The 19,790-nt window shown below is 38.8% G+C and overlaps 1 protein-coding gene across 1 annotated transcript in view; it reads right to left on the bottom strand.

Annotated features, from left to right (window-relative positions):
* Nucleotides 1–10,083: 10,083 nt before the first annotated feature.
* Nucleotides 10,084–19,790, bottom strand: part of PCLO (piccolo presynaptic cytomatrix protein) — a 373,103-nt gene continuing 363,396 nt past the window's right edge. Inside the window, exons 25-27 of the mRNA XM_068401930.1 lie at nucleotides 16,331–16,465; nucleotides 14,990–15,135; nucleotides 10,084–10,224 (exon numbers count right to left, since the gene is read on the bottom strand). Of these exons, the coding sequence (XP_068258031.1) occupies nucleotides 10,084–10,224; nucleotides 14,990–15,135; nucleotides 16,331–16,465 (422 nt within the window). The remainder of the gene's footprint in view (nucleotides 10,225–14,989; nucleotides 15,136–16,330; nucleotides 16,466–19,790) is intronic.

The following is a 19,790-nucleotide window of genomic DNA, read 5'->3' as shown; positions in this document are numbered from 1 at the left end:
GATGCCGCTCTGACATATGAAGTGACACACACGTCTAATGTCAGACTACTCTCAATAGGTGACTTTTGACAGAGTTACTCATTTTGGGACACTAAAGCGTGAACCAGTGCACTCCAGATGGCCTACAAGGAAAAGAGTGAATCCTGTTGCTGTTTTTTTTACAAGTACAGATGTAACTATTGGGTCACTATTGAAACTAGTGGGAGACCATACATAATTTCGGCCTGCATGAGTCAGGCAGCAGATAGTCCTTCTCCTGATTGTGTTCTGCCTCATTACTTTCTATTCTTTCCCTTTTTGACCAGACACCAGAAAGGCCATTGGAGGATTAGTAACTTTAAAACTGGAGTAGACTTTTTTATTCCAGCTGGCACAGGCAATTTAGCAAACAGGCTTTGCAGCTCTTTGATGTGAAAGGTTTATATTGGCCAACAGTGAATTTCACTCAAGAGCACTGGGATTGCACTGCTGCCAAACAAGGGACACTGCTCACTTCCTTCTTTGTACAGAAGCACTTCATCTCACAAGCACAAATCAACCCTGATGATTAATCCAACTAAAATATGAAGCATATTGGTGAGTCTGACATCTGTGAAGCCAGAGGCAATGTCCTTCTCTTTGGGTATTTAAAAAAATGAAGTGATAATACAAGGATGTAATTTCTTGCTGTTATATTAACTCTTGAATCATAGACAGTAGTTTGGTTTGGAAGGGACAATGGCAGGTCATCTAGTCAAATTTCCCACCCCTGCTCAAAGCAAGTCCAGTTGTATCAGGTTGCTCAGGGACTTGTCCAGATGTTTTAAAGACTTCCAAGGACTGAGATTTCACAAACTCTGTGGGCAGCCTGTTCCAGTGTTTTGATTACCCCCACTGTGAATTTTTTTCCAAATATATAAGCAGGATTTCTCATGTTGTAATTTGTGTCTGTTGACTCTTCTCCTATCATTGCACACCTCCAAGAGTCTAGTTCTATATTCTTTATATCCTCCTGTAAGGCATCTTTAGACCGCTCCCTTTAACCTTATCTTCCCCAAGCCAAATAAATCCAACTCTCTCAAGTATCTCCTCATACTTCATATGTGCCAACCTCCTGACCATGCTGGTAGGCATCTTCTGGCCTTGCTCAAGTACAGCATGTCTTCTACTGGAAAGCCTAAATCTATGCACCAAATCTAAATCTATCTGTCAGTTCTTACAGGTGCCAAATAGAGAGAAATAATACTTTTTTGACCTTCTGGCTACATTTGTGATAATACACCTCAGTATCTGGTTGGTTTTCTTTATAATAAGGGCATGCTGCTGACTCATGTTCAACTTGTTGTCCACCAGGACACTTCAGTCCTCTTCTGCAAAGTCAAACTTCATTCAGTTGGCCCCAGCCTGATAAATGGGATTATTTCATCACAGATGCAGGACTTCACATCTGCCTTTTTGAACTTAATTTCCCATCAGCCCATTTCTCTTGACTGTCAAGGCCCCTTTAAATAGCAAAACCCCTACCTACTAGTATATTGACCCCAGCCCCCAATTTGCTGGCCGTGCCTTCCATCTTTATCGTAACTGCGGTTGTTGAACTGCTGATACTAAGAACTTTCTGAGATTTGACAGTCTGTGCTACAAAAAAAGTTTTATTTTGTGTTTTCATCTGGGTTTAAAATCTTATTTGTTGTTACATAACCTAAAAATCCTGATACAGTAAGTGGAATGCTGTAGGACGAAGCAACACTAGATCTTTTGGAAAGGCCAAAGTAGTAGCCGCTCTAAAACGGTAACCACAGTAAGATGACCAGCCTGTCCAAACTAGAAGTTATCCTTCTTCTGTTAGACCTTCAGGGTCTGAGTCCTTGTCTGCAAACAATCACACCATTTTAGCTATACTGATATAGGTAAATCATCCAACTATCACTATGTGCTTAGACTTTTCCCGAGTTTAAAGTGACATATGCTGGTGTGATAGATTTGGAGAGATCTCTGATAATTGTGACTGGTTTTTATTATATTATTTTGCTTATTGTTGTGGCTTAAATTCGTAAATACCCTTAACCGACAGACTGAAATTTGTGGAACTTGGCATCCGTGTAAAGCAGGGCCGAAAAAGATGCATTGTATTCTTTCTGCACCAGGTGTGTCAGGAAAATCACCTAGAAAAAGAAAGGGATGAAGGAATTTCCTAATTCCCATCTATAGGCAGACACGAATTGAGAGTAGCTGTGAGGAGAAGGACTTAGGGGTATTGGTGGATGAAAAACTGGACATGAGCCAGCAATGTGCATTCACAGCCCAGAAAGCCAGCCGTATCCTGGACTGCATCAAAAGAAGCTTGACAGCAGGTTGAGGGAGGTGATTCTGCCCCTCTACTCTGCTCTGGTTAGATCCTACCTGGAGCACTGAGTCCAGCTCTGGAGTCCTCAGCACAGGAAAGACATAGAGCTGTTGGAGCGAGTCCAGAGGAGAGCCACAAAAATTATCAGAGGGATGGAACACCTCTCCTGTGAAGACAGGCTGAGAGAGTTGGGGTTGTTCAGCCTGGAGAAGAGAAGGCTCTGGGGAGACCGTATTGCGGTCTTTCAATACTTAAAAGGGGGCTTATAAGAAACATGAGGACAAACTTTTTAGTAGGGTCTGTTGCAATAGGACAAGGGTTATGGTTTAAAACTAAAAGTGGGTAGATTCAGACTAGATATAAGGAAAGAATTTTTTACAATGAGGGTGGTGAAACACTGGAACAGGTTGCCCAGACAAGTTGCAGATGTCCCATCCCTGGAAATATTCAAGGTCAGGTTGGATGGGGCTCTGAGCAACCTGATCTAGTTGAAGACACCCCTGCTCATTGCACGTGGGTTAGAACTAGATGACCTTTAAAGGTCCCTTCCAACCCAAACTATTTTATGAGTCTATGAAAAGAATAATGTTGAAGATATTTGCTGCCATGTTGTTGCTAGAGTCTGTGAGAGTTCGGCCTCCCTAAGGAAGCAGGAGATTAAAGAATTCATAGAATTTCAGTGGGCTGGACACTCTTGCAAATTGGCACAGCTGGGCAGCAGCAACTTCTGCTAGACCTCAAGGGCTTAGTGGTCCCTGGAAGAAAGCTCTCACAGAGATGTCCCAAAGCACACAGGGATTCATGGTCAGGGCAACATGCCTGGAGACCCATGTTCCTGGGGACCATTTTAACAATTTAAAAGTATAAGTTCTTATGTCCAGACATTCTCGAGTTACTAATATAAGAGAAACCAAAGTGTGTTGAGTCGATAAGTCTGTAAAACTTATAAGAGAGGGCATGAGAACAAAGTCCTGGAGGGAGAGTACACTGAAAAGAGGACAGAATAGAGAAGCAGGTGTCTTTGATACGTGACTTCATTGGAAGAGATAGGACTAAGTTAGACTTATTTTGATTAGAAAAAAAAAAAATAATGCAGCAAACAGCTACTCAAGCAGTTCCAGCAGCATGAATCGGCGTCGGTGAAACGCAGCTGCAGGGCCGGAGGGTGCTGCGAGGGGGCAGCGCGGCCCCGCAGCTGCGGCGGTTTGAAACCTGCGGCTCTTCTCACGCTGTGAATTCAGTGACTATAAGGCTTTTGAAGTCCGTATGTGAGAACCGAGGGACCCGTCCTCAGAGCCAGAATGCTAAGCTGAATCTCTGTGTACATTTTTCAGTGGCTTCTCTCTACATGAGCTTTAATTTCAGCCTGTATTTTAAAAACATTCCATGAACTGCCCGATTCCCAGTTTCACACCGTACACCACGTATAGCTGGTAGCTTAAACCCCACAATAGTACTGTGAGGAAATGTTTCATGCATACTCTGCACTTTGCTGAGTGCTTTAACTGAGTAAACACACATTTTTTTAAACATCATTAATTATTTAAGAAGAGGCATATTATTTATTCATTCTTTCTGTGTGTGTGAAAGGATATTGGGATTTTCTTTCTGTAAGCAGGTTTCCTGGAGCTAGATTCAGATAAACCTACAGCTTCCATGGCAGCTAATTCCAGTCAGCTTTCTGTCCCGTGAAGCTCTTAACACAGCAGACATGCTTTCTAAGCATTTCCAGAGGGAACTTCTTCACCAAAATAAAGAGGATGCTGAGAAGTGGGGCTGATTGTGAAGTGTTGGTTGTAGCCATGACTATTTCCTCAAAGAGAGGCACCCAAAGTACCTTGATCGTATATCTTTGTGATTAAGGCAGGTACTGGGAAGATTGGAGTTTGGCTCCTGATGGACATTAAGTAGAAATTAGCCTCTGCCACAGCTGCAGCAAGTAGGATAACGTTAAAAAGGGCATCTCTGCTCTTAAGCCTGCCTATCTTAAGGAGTTGCCTATTTCTCACTACATTATTTTTTGAGAAAAGGACATCAACTGAGAGAAAACATTCCAGGCTATGTGCTCCAGGTGCCAGATTCAAGCATCAATTTATCTTATTTGGGGAGCGTGAGCTTTTTTATTATTTGTATCAAAGATGGAAACTACAGAAATAGAATAAATATAGGTCTGGACGTGGCTCAGAAATGCAAGATCTATGGGAAAACCTCATGGATGTTCTACAAGTCAGGTACAATTCAGTACTATAAAAACGATTGCTGAAAGAAATTGATTTCTTGTTTGTAATAAGGACTAAAAGACATTGTTCCTGGAAACCTTCCTTCTACTGGAGGAAAGAGCCAAAAAAATCCCTTTAGGGTTTGTGAGATGCTTTCTTATTCTGCTTTCGTCAGGAACTTAAAACATAGAGATATTTAAGAGGGTACAGAGTTAGGCCACATTTTCAATTCATCTTTTCTTCACAGTCAGGAGACAAAACCCTGTACATTCCTAAACTGTGCTGATGTACGCACATTAATTTGTTGTCTATACATTATGCCAGAGATTAATCTGTGTGAAGATATCAACATGCTGCATGTGGATTCTGGTTCTGACTTGTTTAAAGAAGGTTTTGATGAACTAATCATTCCTTATTTCAAAATGAAACGTGACATTAGTGATACCCTGGAGGTGTGGTAGTGCTGCAATAGGACAGGTGAATATGGGCAGTGTGTACAGTATTACAATAAAACCACTGTGGGCAACAAATGGGAAATTTAAACCAGCAAAATAGATTTTCATGTTAATTAGGGAAGAGAAACCAGGCCAGATATTTTAAATATTTATTTGTCAGACTGGGATAACAGCCTTTATACAGCACAATTTGCATAAGTTCTCAAGGTACATCCTGTATACAATCACAAAACCATGGCATGGATTTATACATAAAGTGAAAACTCAGACAGATTTACAAGCAGTTTTATACAATTCTCATACTGCTTTTGTTTTAGTTTTTACAACTTTTAGAACAAGTCTGTATTTTTTTCCTGATGAATCTGGAAGCAAAATGAAAATTAAAAGAAATCCAAGACAAAATGAATATCAACAAACCACCAGCTATGCATGCAACATTCACTGTGGAAACGTTACATTTCTCCAAAGACTAATCTTTTTTTTTGTGTGTTTTTGTGGGTTTTTTGGTGTTTTTGTAGTTTTTTAAACATTGGGTATGCTGTACACGTTGTCCGTAGCATGACAGCACACACGTTAGTCAGCCATTGTTGAGCACCTGAGCACGTCACTGAACATCTATAAGATATAATCAAATAAGGACACATTCACATGCTTGGATGTCAGATGGAGTTAGTAATTTAAACTCAGTTTGTTTTACAAAAATGAATACTTATTTACAGAGTAACAAATTAAGAAAACAGCTTTCGCTCAAATCATCTATTTTAAGTTATGGATATCTATATATATTATAACTTGTGAGCTCATCAATATATTTGTTTATTAATCTTTTCAAAATAATAAACCAGAACATACAGAAAACATTAAAATGCTTCTTATGATTTAAAGAGAGAGTATCCGGTTTCACTTATTTCTTCTATTTTCCTTCTAAAGGCAACTTGTATTTGTAAAGAGCAACTAATCCTACTTGCCAGGTGTACTGAAAATTCACAAGGCATGTAGGATTAAAGCTTAAATATAATGTAGGTGGATACTTACACTAAATTTCCTCTCTGTTTCATTACCTTTATAAGTTACAGTCACACAAATGCAAATTTTCTCTGTTATTCACATAGGTATGTACATATCTAGATATATACTCAGATAATGGAATCTGGGACATTCAACATTGTAACAATGAAAATAAAGTACTTAAAAATAGTGTCAGTTATGATTCAAATAATAATTTAAAAAAATACTATTAACATCTTTATGATATCTCCATGAAACTAAATCCTAATTAAATAATCTCTATTGGGCACAAACACTAGCTTACAATATAATAGATGTCTTCTTTCTCTTCATCATCATCTTCAAAGTAAGAATCAATATCAGCTGGTTACCAGCTACCATATCCCACAGCCTAACCATGCGAACACCCGGCATCCAGAAAAAGAACTCAAATATTTCCTGGTCTTGATTTAAAGCCAGTTTAAGTCAACAGATTGGTTGTTATTGACTTCAGCTGGTTTGGATTGGGTTTCTATTTCTTCCACACAGGTTCCATGTAATGTAATGGGTAATAATAAAGAAGCAGCACTCATTGCCCCTGGATACTATCCCTTTAAAGCGTAATGATAAAGAACTAGCTCAACATTCATTATAGTAACTCTCATGTCTACTTTTAACCTGGAAAAATAAAAAGTGACCGTTTGCTGCTTATTGTATGCATAATAATAATAACATTAGAAATCCCTGTCATTTGTAAACACATACACTGTGCTTTTGCTCATTTTTCAGCTTGTTTCCACTACACAAGGCCTTGAACACAGAAGCAGCTTCAATCTCTGTTGACTCGGCAGATTTATGAATAAAAAAAGTTAAAATGCCTCTGCTATTGCCTCCCTGCAATAGGCGTCTTCAAAGCAATCGTAGAAATGTGTGAACTCATTAATAATCAATCACTCAGAAATGATAAAAGCTGTTGCCACATCTAAGCACTTTTGGCCAGATAAAAGAAACAAAAATTAATGAGAAAAAAGTGAAAAAAATATACTGAGATATATACAAAAAAGTAAAAAAATACTAATAGTCCTTGTTTGATTATTTTTTAAAAAACATTCACAAGAGAGTTTTTCCTGACATTTGTAAAACAAGAAAAAAAAAAAGAAAAAATGCATTCAAACATGAATCTGTGTTGCATAGAGTGATTCCAGTACAACCTAGAAATTTGGTCAAAAAAAGGAACTTGGCACACTTTGGATGCATCCTCTGACCTCTGAATGATGCTGCCCTGGAAAGGAGAGAGTGGGTGGGCCCTGGTCTGTCACTAGCCTGTCCTGGGTGACACCAAAGGAGCCCTGTCCTTGCTGCAGCTGGCCAAGGCAGAACCTCGGTCCTGACAAACTCTACTCTTTGCATTTCATGATGGGAGTCTGAAACTGCCATTTCAGCATGCAGAAGCATTTTGTGTGCTGTTCAGAGAATCAAAGATGCTTGACTTTAACCAGTTGCTGACAGCTGATTACCCCACAAAGGCAGCTGTTCCATACAGCCGCAGCTATACCACCCAACAGAACTATTTCATAAAACTTTGGCCACATTTGTACGTGTGTGAGAGCAAAGCATGCCTGTCTGCTTTTTCAATTAAGAATGATGATTACAGGCTTCCCAGTAAGGCAGCTGGATAGTGCTCGTTCCTGCTGGAAATCTCCATAGCAACTACCAGTGTGACTTGCTGCCTTTATAATAAATCTTAGCAAGAACAAAATTACCAGCAGTTTGCACAAAATTGCACACCTCATGGCTTGTACTTCACACAGTAATTGAAACTGGACTTTTTAAAAATCTTTTTTCAAATAAAGAACACACTACAGTCATCAGGAATGAAAAATAACCCACCAAAAGAGCAACACATATGTCAAATATATCCACATAGGATTTTTTGGTTCAATTGGGGATTTTTTCTTTGAAGTATTTATCTTCTTATAGAAACATACACAACATCAAACCATATAGGATGTTTACAATAACTCCAGAGGACTGTTTTTAAAATATATGAGAGGTAGGGTACACATATACTGGTGAATGCATAAAATTCAACGTTAAAGCACACACCCTACTTCCACTGTCAGTGGTGTGTTTTTAAGACAGCTAATAAGATTTTGGTAAGATTGCTCTGCTTGCAAGCTAAGCAGGCTGCCAGCAGGTTATCGATAACAGGAGTTTCCTTGGTGTGTATATCATTAATATCTTCTGTGTGTTTCTTCTCATATTCCTTTTCCACGCTGTTATTTTAAGTTGACAAAGATAAATTGAAAGCCGTATGTGGGAAGTGTCACCAGATTAAATGGTGTAGCTTTTTCATGGTCAGTCCAGCTTCTGAATAAGCTGAGCCTTATTTCTCCTTTTTTTTTTTTTTAAAGCATATATTATTTTCCAGAATATTTTCAGTTGGTCTTGCACAGCCTGTGGAAGTGTGCTACGTATATTCAGAAAATATAAGAAGACGTACATTAAAGCATTTGTGAAAAGTCCTTATTGGGCAAGAAAAATAAATGTCTGATGTGCAGAAGTTTGGTCATTTTCTTTTTAAATATGCAAAGGTCATGAGGTAATATTTCAAGAGAAACTACTTTTTAATGAAGCTGTGAAAAATGAAATGACTTCTGAGTAACAGAGGAGTTGGTACCATATTGATTCTCATTTTTTAAAGAAACTGCTATACTTTTAGGAACAGGAGAAAAAGCTCTCCCTTCTTCAAAAATACTACATGGGAAAATACAACAACCAGCCTAAACCATCCCAGGCAGCAGTTTCTTACCAGAGTGAGATAACCACTCAGTTTCAAGCCCCTGAAAGTGGGATTTAAGCATGGAAGTGCTGACGCAGTCTTAAGTGTTGCAAGTTACCTTCCCATTTACTTCTTTCTTAACTGAGAAGCCATGCTGTTGAGTGGATTATACTCAGACATTCACCTGAGATAGCAAGAGGATATTCTTAATTCTCTCCAATGCAACAGCATCCAGGCAGTAACTGCCCTGCTATCTCTCCCCCGTAGATTTCAAGTGTGTCACGGATGTTGATACAGAGCCCTGCACCCAGTAAGCTGGTGTTAGCACAGTGGGTCTACTGCTCCAAAGTGCCCACAATACAGCCTAGAATTCACTGTCTCCGTAGAGTTTCAGAATAAGACTGGTTGCTGAAAAATTGAAGGACTATTTGAAATAATTGTGTTAGTCCCAGAAAGTCTCTTCAATTCCAAACTTTGTAAAAACTGCTGATTCAAAAGGTAGGGTGAAATACATTGTCACTGACAGTGAAACAGCATTTTTTTTCTTCCCGATGTAGTGCAGTTTACATCCTGTCTTTTCTCTTAAAAACCACACCTCAAATTACAGACCATTAGTATAGTTTTCACCATTACATTCTAGGATAGTGGTTTATATTCGTTGTTAACACACAGAAACAAATGAAACAATCAGATCTGATTCTCCACAGCATAGTTTCTGAAGAAAAAAGAAAGAAGGAAAAAAAGTAATATAAAATAACATTACCACTCTTGCAAACGCCGTGCAGTTTGTGTCAAGTGGCATAATCTCACTACAGCAAATTATCAGAGATCCTAAGGTGCAGATGAACAAGTTTTGCACTTCTGATAAGTGAGATTTATAAAGTCAGTCACCCTAGGTGCTTTTGCATAAAATGATCTCCTTCTGGTTGCACAGAAAACCAGACTGCTCTTTCCACCACACTACCTCCAGCTGCAGCCGAACTCTGCATTAACACCTGCCTTCCAGCCTTCAGTATTTCCTTCACAGTTACTGTCTTCACAAAGAGTCCAACAACACGGAGCCCTCGTATCAGTCTTCATTTCAAACAGCCTCACTGTAACTTCTGGGCCCAGGTTTTCTTTTACTTTGCTGTCTTTTGCAGCAAAACAAGTGTACTAGCCCTCATTTTAGTGTGCTATGTAGCCCAGAGACTGCTCTTTTCTACTTTGTATTCTGAAAGACTAGCTAAACACAATGATATCAAACTATAGTCTTGGAGTGATGCTGTTTATAGCAGACTCTGCAGGTTTTGTGCCCTAAGCAAACAGCTCTGCTCAGTGTGTTTGTGTGGAGCTGACCAACAGTTTGTGCCAGTTTACTATCCTTTTCCTTAGATCCACTTTGTCAAGCCAGATATAAGCTTCCCCAATCAGTGTCTTTTTCATAAACTTCCCTCCGTTGGAGACAAGTAGAATCTGGGAAAATAAAAATAATAAAAAATAATTATCATTGCGCATAGTAACATACTGTATTTTCTGGCAAACATGAAAGAATCAGAAATGTTGAGCTCTGTTTTGGTAACCATAGAGCAGGAAAGAAACACTGACTATAACACTTTATATAGAGTCATGTTTCCGATAGAAAGGAAGCCCTGTGAAAACTGAACCTTCCCTCTCTTCTACTTTATAATCATGGGATGTAGCAACTAGATGACAATCTTGAACTTCAGCGAGCAATTTGTTTATGTGCCAGTTACCAGAGATTAACACAAGGTCAAGTTTTAAGTTACAAAGTAAAGATTTATGCAAGCAAAGTACCAGCCTTTTTTAAGTGCATGGGAGTCAGGGGGTGCTCTGCATATGGACTGTAACTCAGAGCAGACTAGTGGGTGAGAAAGTCTAGAGTTCTGGTTTCTGACCTCAGCAAGTGGTAGTCTAACGTAAAATGTAGAGGTGTTCTGAAATCTCACTCCTGCTATTTCTCTGCTGAGAGCCACAGTATTGTGTCTGGTCTTACGGCTCTTGCTTGCCCAGCCATGGAGAGTGGGAAGGGCAAGGAATAGCCCCAGAACGTATGTGAGCTGTGCAAGCTGGGTGTCAAGACTCTCCCTGATATATGTTTTCCAGCTAAGCAGGTTCATACCATGCAGGTAATACCATTCTCTGAAGGACTTGATTTGTTCTGTGGATCTATAGATTCATTCTATGTGTTTCTGTGAGAAACACATTTGATAATATATATACTTCAGGGGGTGAGTTATAGTTACACAGTCAGATAAATTCTAGCATTTCTTAATTATTGAGTAACTGAATTAATAAGCTCAGTGCTTCTTTTTTTTTTTTTTTTTTTTTTATCAGCTTCCTAGGTTTTCCAAAAAGAAAAAGAACTCATGAAAAATTGCAGTTCCATGATAGGATTAGCAGCAGATTTGTAATATTCAGTCACTGAGCAGACTTCAGGCAATGAGCAAGGGAGGTAACTGATAACAGCAGGAGGCTGTCACCCTCTGTGTGAACCAGCAGGAGAGAAAATAGGGCATTTTGTTGCTTGGTTTCACAGATCTAGGCTAACAGAAGAATAGCAAGACTCAAGGATTTTGTACTCCACTGAGATACTGGACGAAACCATATGGCGATAGTCACGTAACAGAACTGTAGAAGGACTAGAGTTTCCAGTAATCAAGAACTTTTTTGAAAATTTTCCATTCTGATTTGGGAAACAAAGTAAAAAATGCAAACTTTACAGTAAAATGGAAATTTAGAGAAAAAAAAAAGGGGGGGGGGGGAAGAAATATGCCATCATTTCCCTGGATGAACTTCCCAGCTCAATTTTGATATCGATTGGCAAGTAACGTATGCACCCAGACAGCTTAGACAGCTATGTGCCTGTCGGTCAACAGGTTTGACGAGGGAAGACCAAATGACCCTTAGGCACTGAGCTATTAGGGAACCCCACTGCACTTCACTCATCAGAAACCTCATCCTTGGGGAAAACAGGCAGTCTGCCTCCACTGATGGTGGCTTCTAGGTCAATTGGTTCAGTGTTTCCTGAAGAAATTGAAAGCTCAGAAGCTGGCAAGCCAAACCAGAACATCTGTGAAAAAATGTTCTTCTGGGTTTTTTTGATTACTCTCACATAGGACATTATGTATTTTTAATTGCAGCAAGACAGTCAGCCAGGAGCCAGCTAGGGAACAAGGCGAAGGAGCCAGGAGCTTAGTGCTTTCCAGAAGGGTCCCAGGTGGGTTGCCAAGGAACAAGGAAATCAGGGAAGTGAGTGAACAAGCTGCCTGTCTGAAACCCGTCAAAATGTTTTCTGCAGATTGTTTTCATTTTGAGACATCAACAGTTTGGGGACAGAAAAAATTTCTAACAGAAATTTTCCATCACTTCTGTCCTTGATCCTTCTCTCCACTCCTCACAGCTGGATCCCTGGTATATGTCTTCTCTAGCTTGTCTGTCTCTCAGCCTTGGTTCTTCCCTGCTCCAGGTTTTAAATTCCAGCCTTGTGATCTTGAATCCACTAATCTCACTTTCTAATCCTTAGGATTTTCCCTTGTTCCCAATCTCTTGACCAGACAATTCTAGTTTTACCCCTTCCCTTCCCTTCCCTTCCCTTCCCTTCCCTTCCCTTCCCTTCCCTTCCCTTCCCTTCCCTTCCCTTCCCTTCCCTTCCCTTCCCTTCCCTCTTTCCTTTCCTTCCCTTCCCCCTTCCCTTCCCTTCCCTTCCCTTCCCTTCCCTTCCCTTCCCTTCCCTTCCCTTCCCTTCCCTCTTTCCTTTCCTTCCCTTCCCCCTTCCCTTCCCTTCCCTTCCCTTCCCTTCCCTTCCCTTCCCTTCCCCCTTCCCTTCCCTTCCCCCTTTCCTTTCCTTTCCTTTCCTTTCCTTTCCTTTCCTTTCCTTTCCTTTCCTTTCCTTTCCTTTCCTTTCCTTTCCTTTCCTTTCCTTTCCTTCCTCTCTTCTTTTTTTTTTTTCTTTTTCTCAATAGCCCATGGTCCCATTTTTATTGCTAATATTCATAGCTCTTGGTGTTGATTTTTAGAGTGCACCCCCTTGTCCTAATTGCTGCCTCCAGTTGGTTCTTACATCTCTTTACAATGTACTTTCTATGATTACCATGCTTGATCTCATCTTACTCCCTCTCTCTGGTCTTATTTCCTTCCTTAATCTCCCAATTCCATTTTTGTTCTATACATTCTGGTTTTGTTTCCTTTCCCTCTCCCCCAAATCTCTTTTTCCAGCTCTTTGCCCCTAAATGTTCATCACTCAAATTCAGCTTTCAAACCAGCCAGCTTCAAGCTTTGCCATAGGAACGGATTGACTGATAAGTATGAAGAGCATATAAAAACAGATTTACTGAGTCAGAACAAAGATCTCTCCAGGCAAATATTCTGCTTCCAAAAGTGTATAGAGCAATGCATAAGGCAGAATATAGGAATAGGACAATCATGTAGTGACACTTTCCTAAAAACTTACTATGATCTGAAGACCATTGACTTCCTGACTCACAAGTGGTATGTTTGTAATTAATAGACTATGAGCTATTTCGCTCATGAATTTATCCAATCATTTTCTCCGGTTACTTTTTCTCTGAAAACATATATCATGCACAATATATTATGGCAATTAATTTTACAGCTCAAACTCCAAGTTATGTGAAGAAGAAACACTTTTTGTTTGTTTTAAACTTGTTCCTTGCTACTTTTATAGCCTTTGTTCTCTTAGGTCTGGTGTGCAGCACCAGTACATATCACACAGTTTCTGAGAAAATGTTGCCAAGTCTTAGGATGACTGTTCCTATTACTACCTCTCTCACTATCTCCTTCCTTAACAAATGGATGGCTTATTTTTCTGCAGGACTCTGTGGGTTCTTCTTTACTGGTCTACTCACCCCTTACGGTTTCCTCTTCAAATCACCACTGGAAGCAAAGTTTTTACAGAATTTTAGCTCAAACTTTGGCAAGACTTTATTGAACACTCTGGATTCTCTCGGGTAATATAACATCTTAAATAGTCTTTTACTGAGTCTATTGAATCAATAAGGATTCTAGGACACCTTAACATAGGGAAAACAGTATCTATTTTTGTTGGTCTTGTTTTGTAAGCAATATCCATTTTGGCTTTAATTGTAATGGTGCAACCAATAAGCTTTAACATAGGCACTTAGATAATCCAGTCTAACTTTAGTTATCAAAATGTAGCTGGTTTGTTTACATCAGTCTTCCAGATTTAAAGGTACATTAAGTGGATGCTGGTATGCCCAACAATTCCTCCCATTTACTTTTAAGATTAGCATGCAGATATCCCTAGAATTGCCCAGCCCTTTCCACTGAGTAAAGGAAGACTGAATATTTGACTTAGTTATGTACTCATGTGAAAGTAAATGAAGGTAGGTAAAGTGAATCCTGTCGAAAAAAAAAGCATATCTGACCAAGTAAAAGAAGGCAGGTAAAGTGAATATTGTCTGAAAAAAAGCATATCTGACCAAATGATCAAATCTGTCTAAGCAACTAAAATACAGGACCATTCCCTGAATCAGTTCCACACATTATTTGATGTGCCACAGACTGAGAATACCATCATCTCCTTTACAAATGTACACAGAGAATATTTGACTTGGCATAATCAGTGATTCTGCAATGTCTGAGATTATGACTATTGTGTCTAATTCTAGGCAACACAATTTTTAAAGAAGCTGAAGAACTGGAGAGAATGATAAAATAATTAGGCATTTAGGTAACAGGACATATCAAACAAATTTGGTTTACTTAGACTGGAAAAATAGAGAGGAGAGATATGATAGCAACTTATCAGCGTGCAAACTTTTTTTACAAAAGGAAAGCAGACCAGTGTTCCTCTGGTTTGTGAAAATACTTAAGGATAAGTTAACTTAATTTAAAAATATGGCATATTTAAGTTAGATATTACACTAAACTTCCTAAATCTATAGAAAAGTATTTTTGGAAGGCATGCATAACTTCCTTCGCTAGGGGATTTTAAGAACAGATCAAGCCTAAAACTTTCAGGCCTGGTCTATAAATAACCTTCCTCAGTGTGGGGTGATGGATTAAACCATCTTTGAAAACCTCTTCCAGCCCAGTATTTCCATTATTATGTAGTTGTGTTATTTCCTTTGTAATTTTCTCTTTTCAGCAAACAACTGGGGTAGAAGATTGATCCCAAATGTTTATAGTACAGCATGGACAACATCCAAAATTAAGTTTTAATAAAATGCAGAATTACCTGAAGAGAATGCCCAGCAGGACTCAAGCTAAATCTAAACGTTTCATTGAACGAAGGCTCTCGGTCGTGCCGGCATACCCTGGTTTTCTTCTTAATTACTCTCTTTTGAGTAGAGATATTGACAACATACAGCTTCACATATAGGTCTGGGGAAGAACAGTTCAATGAGTTAAATACAGAAGCTTTTAAATAATTGTTGTTGCTAAAGATTTCAACAGAGGGGAGGTGTGAAGAAACATAGCATGGTACTTTACAGAGCCATATTCTGTTATCATTCACATGGTGTACAAATGGAACCACCCCACTAAATCCAAGGGAATTACTTTGTTTTTACAATGCTGTCATTAAAGGAACAAATACCTTGATGTCTTTATGTATGTATGAAAATATTATTACTAACATGAGTTTTTAATTTTTAAAAAGCTTTTTCACCAAAATACAATTTTTCGCTAGATATCATTGTTCTTTAATAACCTACGGAGTTATCATTTTTATTAAAGTTAAAAAAGGATTAATTTTCAATAATCAAAAGTAAATTAAAAAGAGAGTTAATTTGCTTCTATAAAGTGTTTTTACTTTCATTAAAGTTGCTCATAGAAGAAAAAAAGCACTTCAAAAAGAATCCTATAGAATGTGTCATTCTGATTAAGAAGTAATTTTATTTCGCCAAGAAGGCCAATGGCATCCTGGGGTGGATTAGAAGGGGTGTGGTTAGCAGGTCATGAGAAGTTCTCCTCCCCCTCTACTCTGCCCTGGTGAGGCCGCATCTGGAATATTGTGTCCAGTTCTGGGCCCTTCAGTTCAAGAAGGACAGGGAACTGCTAGAGAGAGTCCAGCGCAGAGCCACGAAGATGATTAAGGGAGTGGAACATCTCCCTTATGAGGAGAGGCTGAGGGAGCTGGGTCTCTTTAGCTTAGAGAAGAGGAGACTGAGGGGTGACTTCATTAATGTTTATAAATATGTAAAGGGCAAGTGTCATGAGGATGGAGCCAGGCTCTTCTCAGTGACATCCCTTGACAGGACAAGGGGCAATGGGTGCAAGTTGGAACACAGGAGGTTCCACATAAATATGAGGAAAAACTTCTTTACGGTGAGGGTAACTGAACACTGGAACAGGCTGCCCAGAGAGGTTGTGGAGTCTCCTTCTCTGGAGACATTCAAAACCCGCCTGGACGCGTTCCTGTGTGATATGATCTAGGTAATCCTGCTCCGGCAGGGGGATTGGACTAGATGATCTTTCGAGGTCCCTTCCAATCCCTAACATTCTGTGATTCTGTGTGATAGTGGTGATGTTAAATGACTGTTTTCAAAGTATCATGAAGCTTGCTTCTGTGTGATACCTGGTAGATGATCTGGAGATTTGAATTTGTATGTGATATTTCTGCACTGAAGGATTTCTACTATCAGCTGTTCTCCATCTGTCTTCATTTCCTTCTTTAATGCAATCTTGATTTCACCCATAACCTGTGTTTTACCTGGAAAAATAGAAAAAGCAGCCCTCATTAATGTAAAAGGAAACGGAATGCATCTTTCTAACTTGGAAAGAAGCAGAGTTTTCTGTTGGTTTTTTTTTTTATTATTATTATTTTGGGGTTTTTTCGTCTTTTTTTTCAGGACAGCTTGTAGTTTTTAGTCAGGGATATAAGGATAATGTATTGCTTGAATGAACAAATGGTAGATACACGCAGTACACTTGTGTAACTAAATTATATGCTTCAAAATGTATAATTGCTTCAGAGGAACTTTTTTTTCCCAGGAATACGAATTTCACTAGGCGTCGTTACAAGTCACATAATGGTCACTACAATTCACTTTTTCAGAGAACTTTACTACAAGATTCTGAAGTTATCATCTCATTAAAAAAAAAAGAAAAGGAAAGAAAAAAAAGAACATTAAATAGAGTGTTAAAAAGTCAGATTCTGAAAGTCAATGGATTAAGATTTTGGTGAAATTAGCATTTCATTTCACCTTCTTACATATATAGAGCAATATAATTCATGCAATTTAAAGGGAAGTGCTCACTGTGCCCTTTAAAAGTAAAGGTGATTTCCCTTCTTATGTGTGCAGAAATGCAGGCCTATTATTCCTATATTGTATGGATCTCTCTCTAAATCAGTCCAGAAATGGAGAGAAGACACAGAATGAAATGTAGGCAAAGCTGTTTTACCTTTCCCCTGCCTGTCCTCCCACAAGTCTGTACTAAAGCCAGGCAGAGTAGAGCAAGGCTACATCTTCTAAATGAGTGTGGTCATGTAAGCAGAGCCCATGCCCGCAGCTCAATGCTGTCTATAATAGCATCACGTCACAATGAGGATTGTTCTTCTATACCTATTGTCCTGCTACTGTGAAATATTATTTCACCTTCCTCTTCTCTTTAGACATTAGTAAAAAAAAAAACCAAACTGTTAAGACCCTGGGAGTCTTTATTACCTAGTTTCTGGTGCCAGCAGACTGGAGCTTTAACACCAGGAAATTCTAGAAGCTGGCGCCAAGGTGTTGTAAGGAGCAAAGCAATTCTGCAGAAAGTAAACAATTATGACACATCTGGAGAAGCCCCTCTCTTTTAAAGAGTAGAAAATTACCAAGTGGCATTCAGAGATTACTTACTTGTATCACAAATGTATAACCCAATTTGAATAATCTCCACTAAAAATGCCAGCTGTTGTTTCACAGATGTCCATGAGCAATCATACATTATATTGCTTTTCCTACTTAAAATAATTTTTGGGATAATGAATAAAAATTTATCAACAAATAATCACAGCTACAACATGGCCCTCAACCCTCCTCACAAACTGAAGCTGGAATCTAACTTGGTTACAGTCAACAACAAATTTGTAATTGGGCTTTATCTGGGTCAGCATTTCACTCCTAGTTTGTAAGGTGGAAGAAGACCTGTTAGGAGGCAAATGATTCTTTCACAATATTTAATCATCACAAAACCCTTCCTATATGTTTGAGCATGTAATAATAGCATCTTGCTTTCTGCTATATGTTTGTGCAAAGAGAATGGAGCCCTCATCTTGTGATGGCAGCAGAAAAGATCATTGGTAGCTGGGATCAAAGAACGAAAGGTCAACAATGTCCCTGTTGTTATTCATTAATCTGTTCCATCATGTGTCGACAAGTTTTAAACTATGGATATAATGCCCTTTTTCTGGAAAGTGTTGAGTGATCTAGCTAGGGTCTAGCTTGGCTAAACTGTGGATTTTGAATGACTGGAAGCAGATACAGGAAAAAATTATAATGTCCTCTCTGCTCTGTGGATAAACTACCAAAATCACTGATGAAGACATGACATACCTGAAAAGTGTTGCATAAATGTTGCTTTTTGATCAATATTGGTTCTTGCACTGACTCCAATGTTTGACCGTGATAAAAGCCCAACATGGACAGTTGTAGCACAAACCTAACATTAGTTTCAGGTAATCTTTAATTAAACATATCCTTTTCTGGAAAATATGCTCATTTACTTTACTTATTCCCTCTCTGTCCTTTAAGGTTTGTTTGCAACAGTTCTTAGGACCTCCTCTTTATTGATTACCTTAGTACCTTCTTTTTCACTTAGATGTGCATTGAACCTAAAATGATATCATGTAAGCTGGATGTTACCTGTGATGCTGTGAGCTAGGAAAAGGGAGAAATGTTTCCAGTAAATTAGAATGTGTTTGAAAATTCCAGCACCATTTCTTAGCATCTGGAAATTTTCCGTGGACTATTCTGTATCCCCAGATACTCTTTACAACAAACAATTCTGCTTCACTATTTAAGCCTCATGGGGAAAAAAATGATCTCCATCTGTGAGAACATGAAGCATGATAGCTTTCTTGTCCTTCCATACTAATTTTCATTTCTCCCACAGCATGCAGTGAAAAAGCCTTAACACCAGCCTTATGAAATATTGCACTAAAATAAATCATCACTTCAAAACCTAGCAGAACTTTGAAGACTCAGAAGAGATTCCTATTCCTTCCATTGTCTGGCCTTTTTCCCTCTTTCTCATATTTGTTCACTCCATCTTTCCTTTGACAGGTGTGTAAGAACAGCTCAAATGTACGTTGGTTTGGGGAGCTGACTCTTTAAATGGAAATACATTTAGAAAAAGAGACACACTGATGAGGGGAAGTGTTAATAACAAACTATGAGCTGTTGAGAGAATTCACAGTGGACTGAACTGGACATGAGTGTTTTTTGACCGATATGACAGAAATAAAGTCGCTCAGGGTGTCATGGTGTTGGACAACCCCAAGAATTGCATTGGTAGGAATAGCTCAAAACACAGTGCCCAGTCACATCATTTTGCATTCTTCTGTAAGTTTAGAAAACATCAATGGTAAGTGATGTGTAAACGTAACTGACTGTGGGTATTTTGGTAGTATTGGATGATGATAAACAAATGCTACAATGCAACTCTGAAAAAAGTAAATACAGCGAAAGAGATGTTGCATATCTTTCTAGGAAAGTACTAATATGGCTTTCTAAGACACTGGGAAATCATTTGTAACTTGAATATTACTGTTTGCCTCAAGAAGGATGTATTCCAGGTGAAACACACGCAAACCAGAATTATCACAGTGGCAAAGAAACATATAGTAAAGCACTAAAAACATTACTTCCTAATTTAGCCGAGGAAACAAGGACTGGAAAAAGATGAAATGGCTTTCTACAAACACAAGATAGAGTAAATATTGAAAGGGATAAGAAATATTTAAGCTGAATTTGTGTGATATTTTACCTGTTACATATATGTCAAATGCAGACTTACTGATATGCTGCAAGAGGATCACAGGCACGCACAGC

Source organism: Nyctibius grandis, chromosome 5 (genome assembly GCF_013368605.1).
Source record: "Nyctibius grandis isolate bNycGra1 chromosome 5, bNycGra1.pri, whole genome shotgun sequence".
NCBI classification, from domain to species: domain Eukaryota; kingdom Metazoa; phylum Chordata; class Aves; order Nyctibiiformes; family Nyctibiidae; genus Nyctibius; species Nyctibius grandis.
The sequence above is the reverse complement of the archived record's forward strand: the minus strand, read 5'-3'. Positions and strand labels throughout refer to the sequence as shown.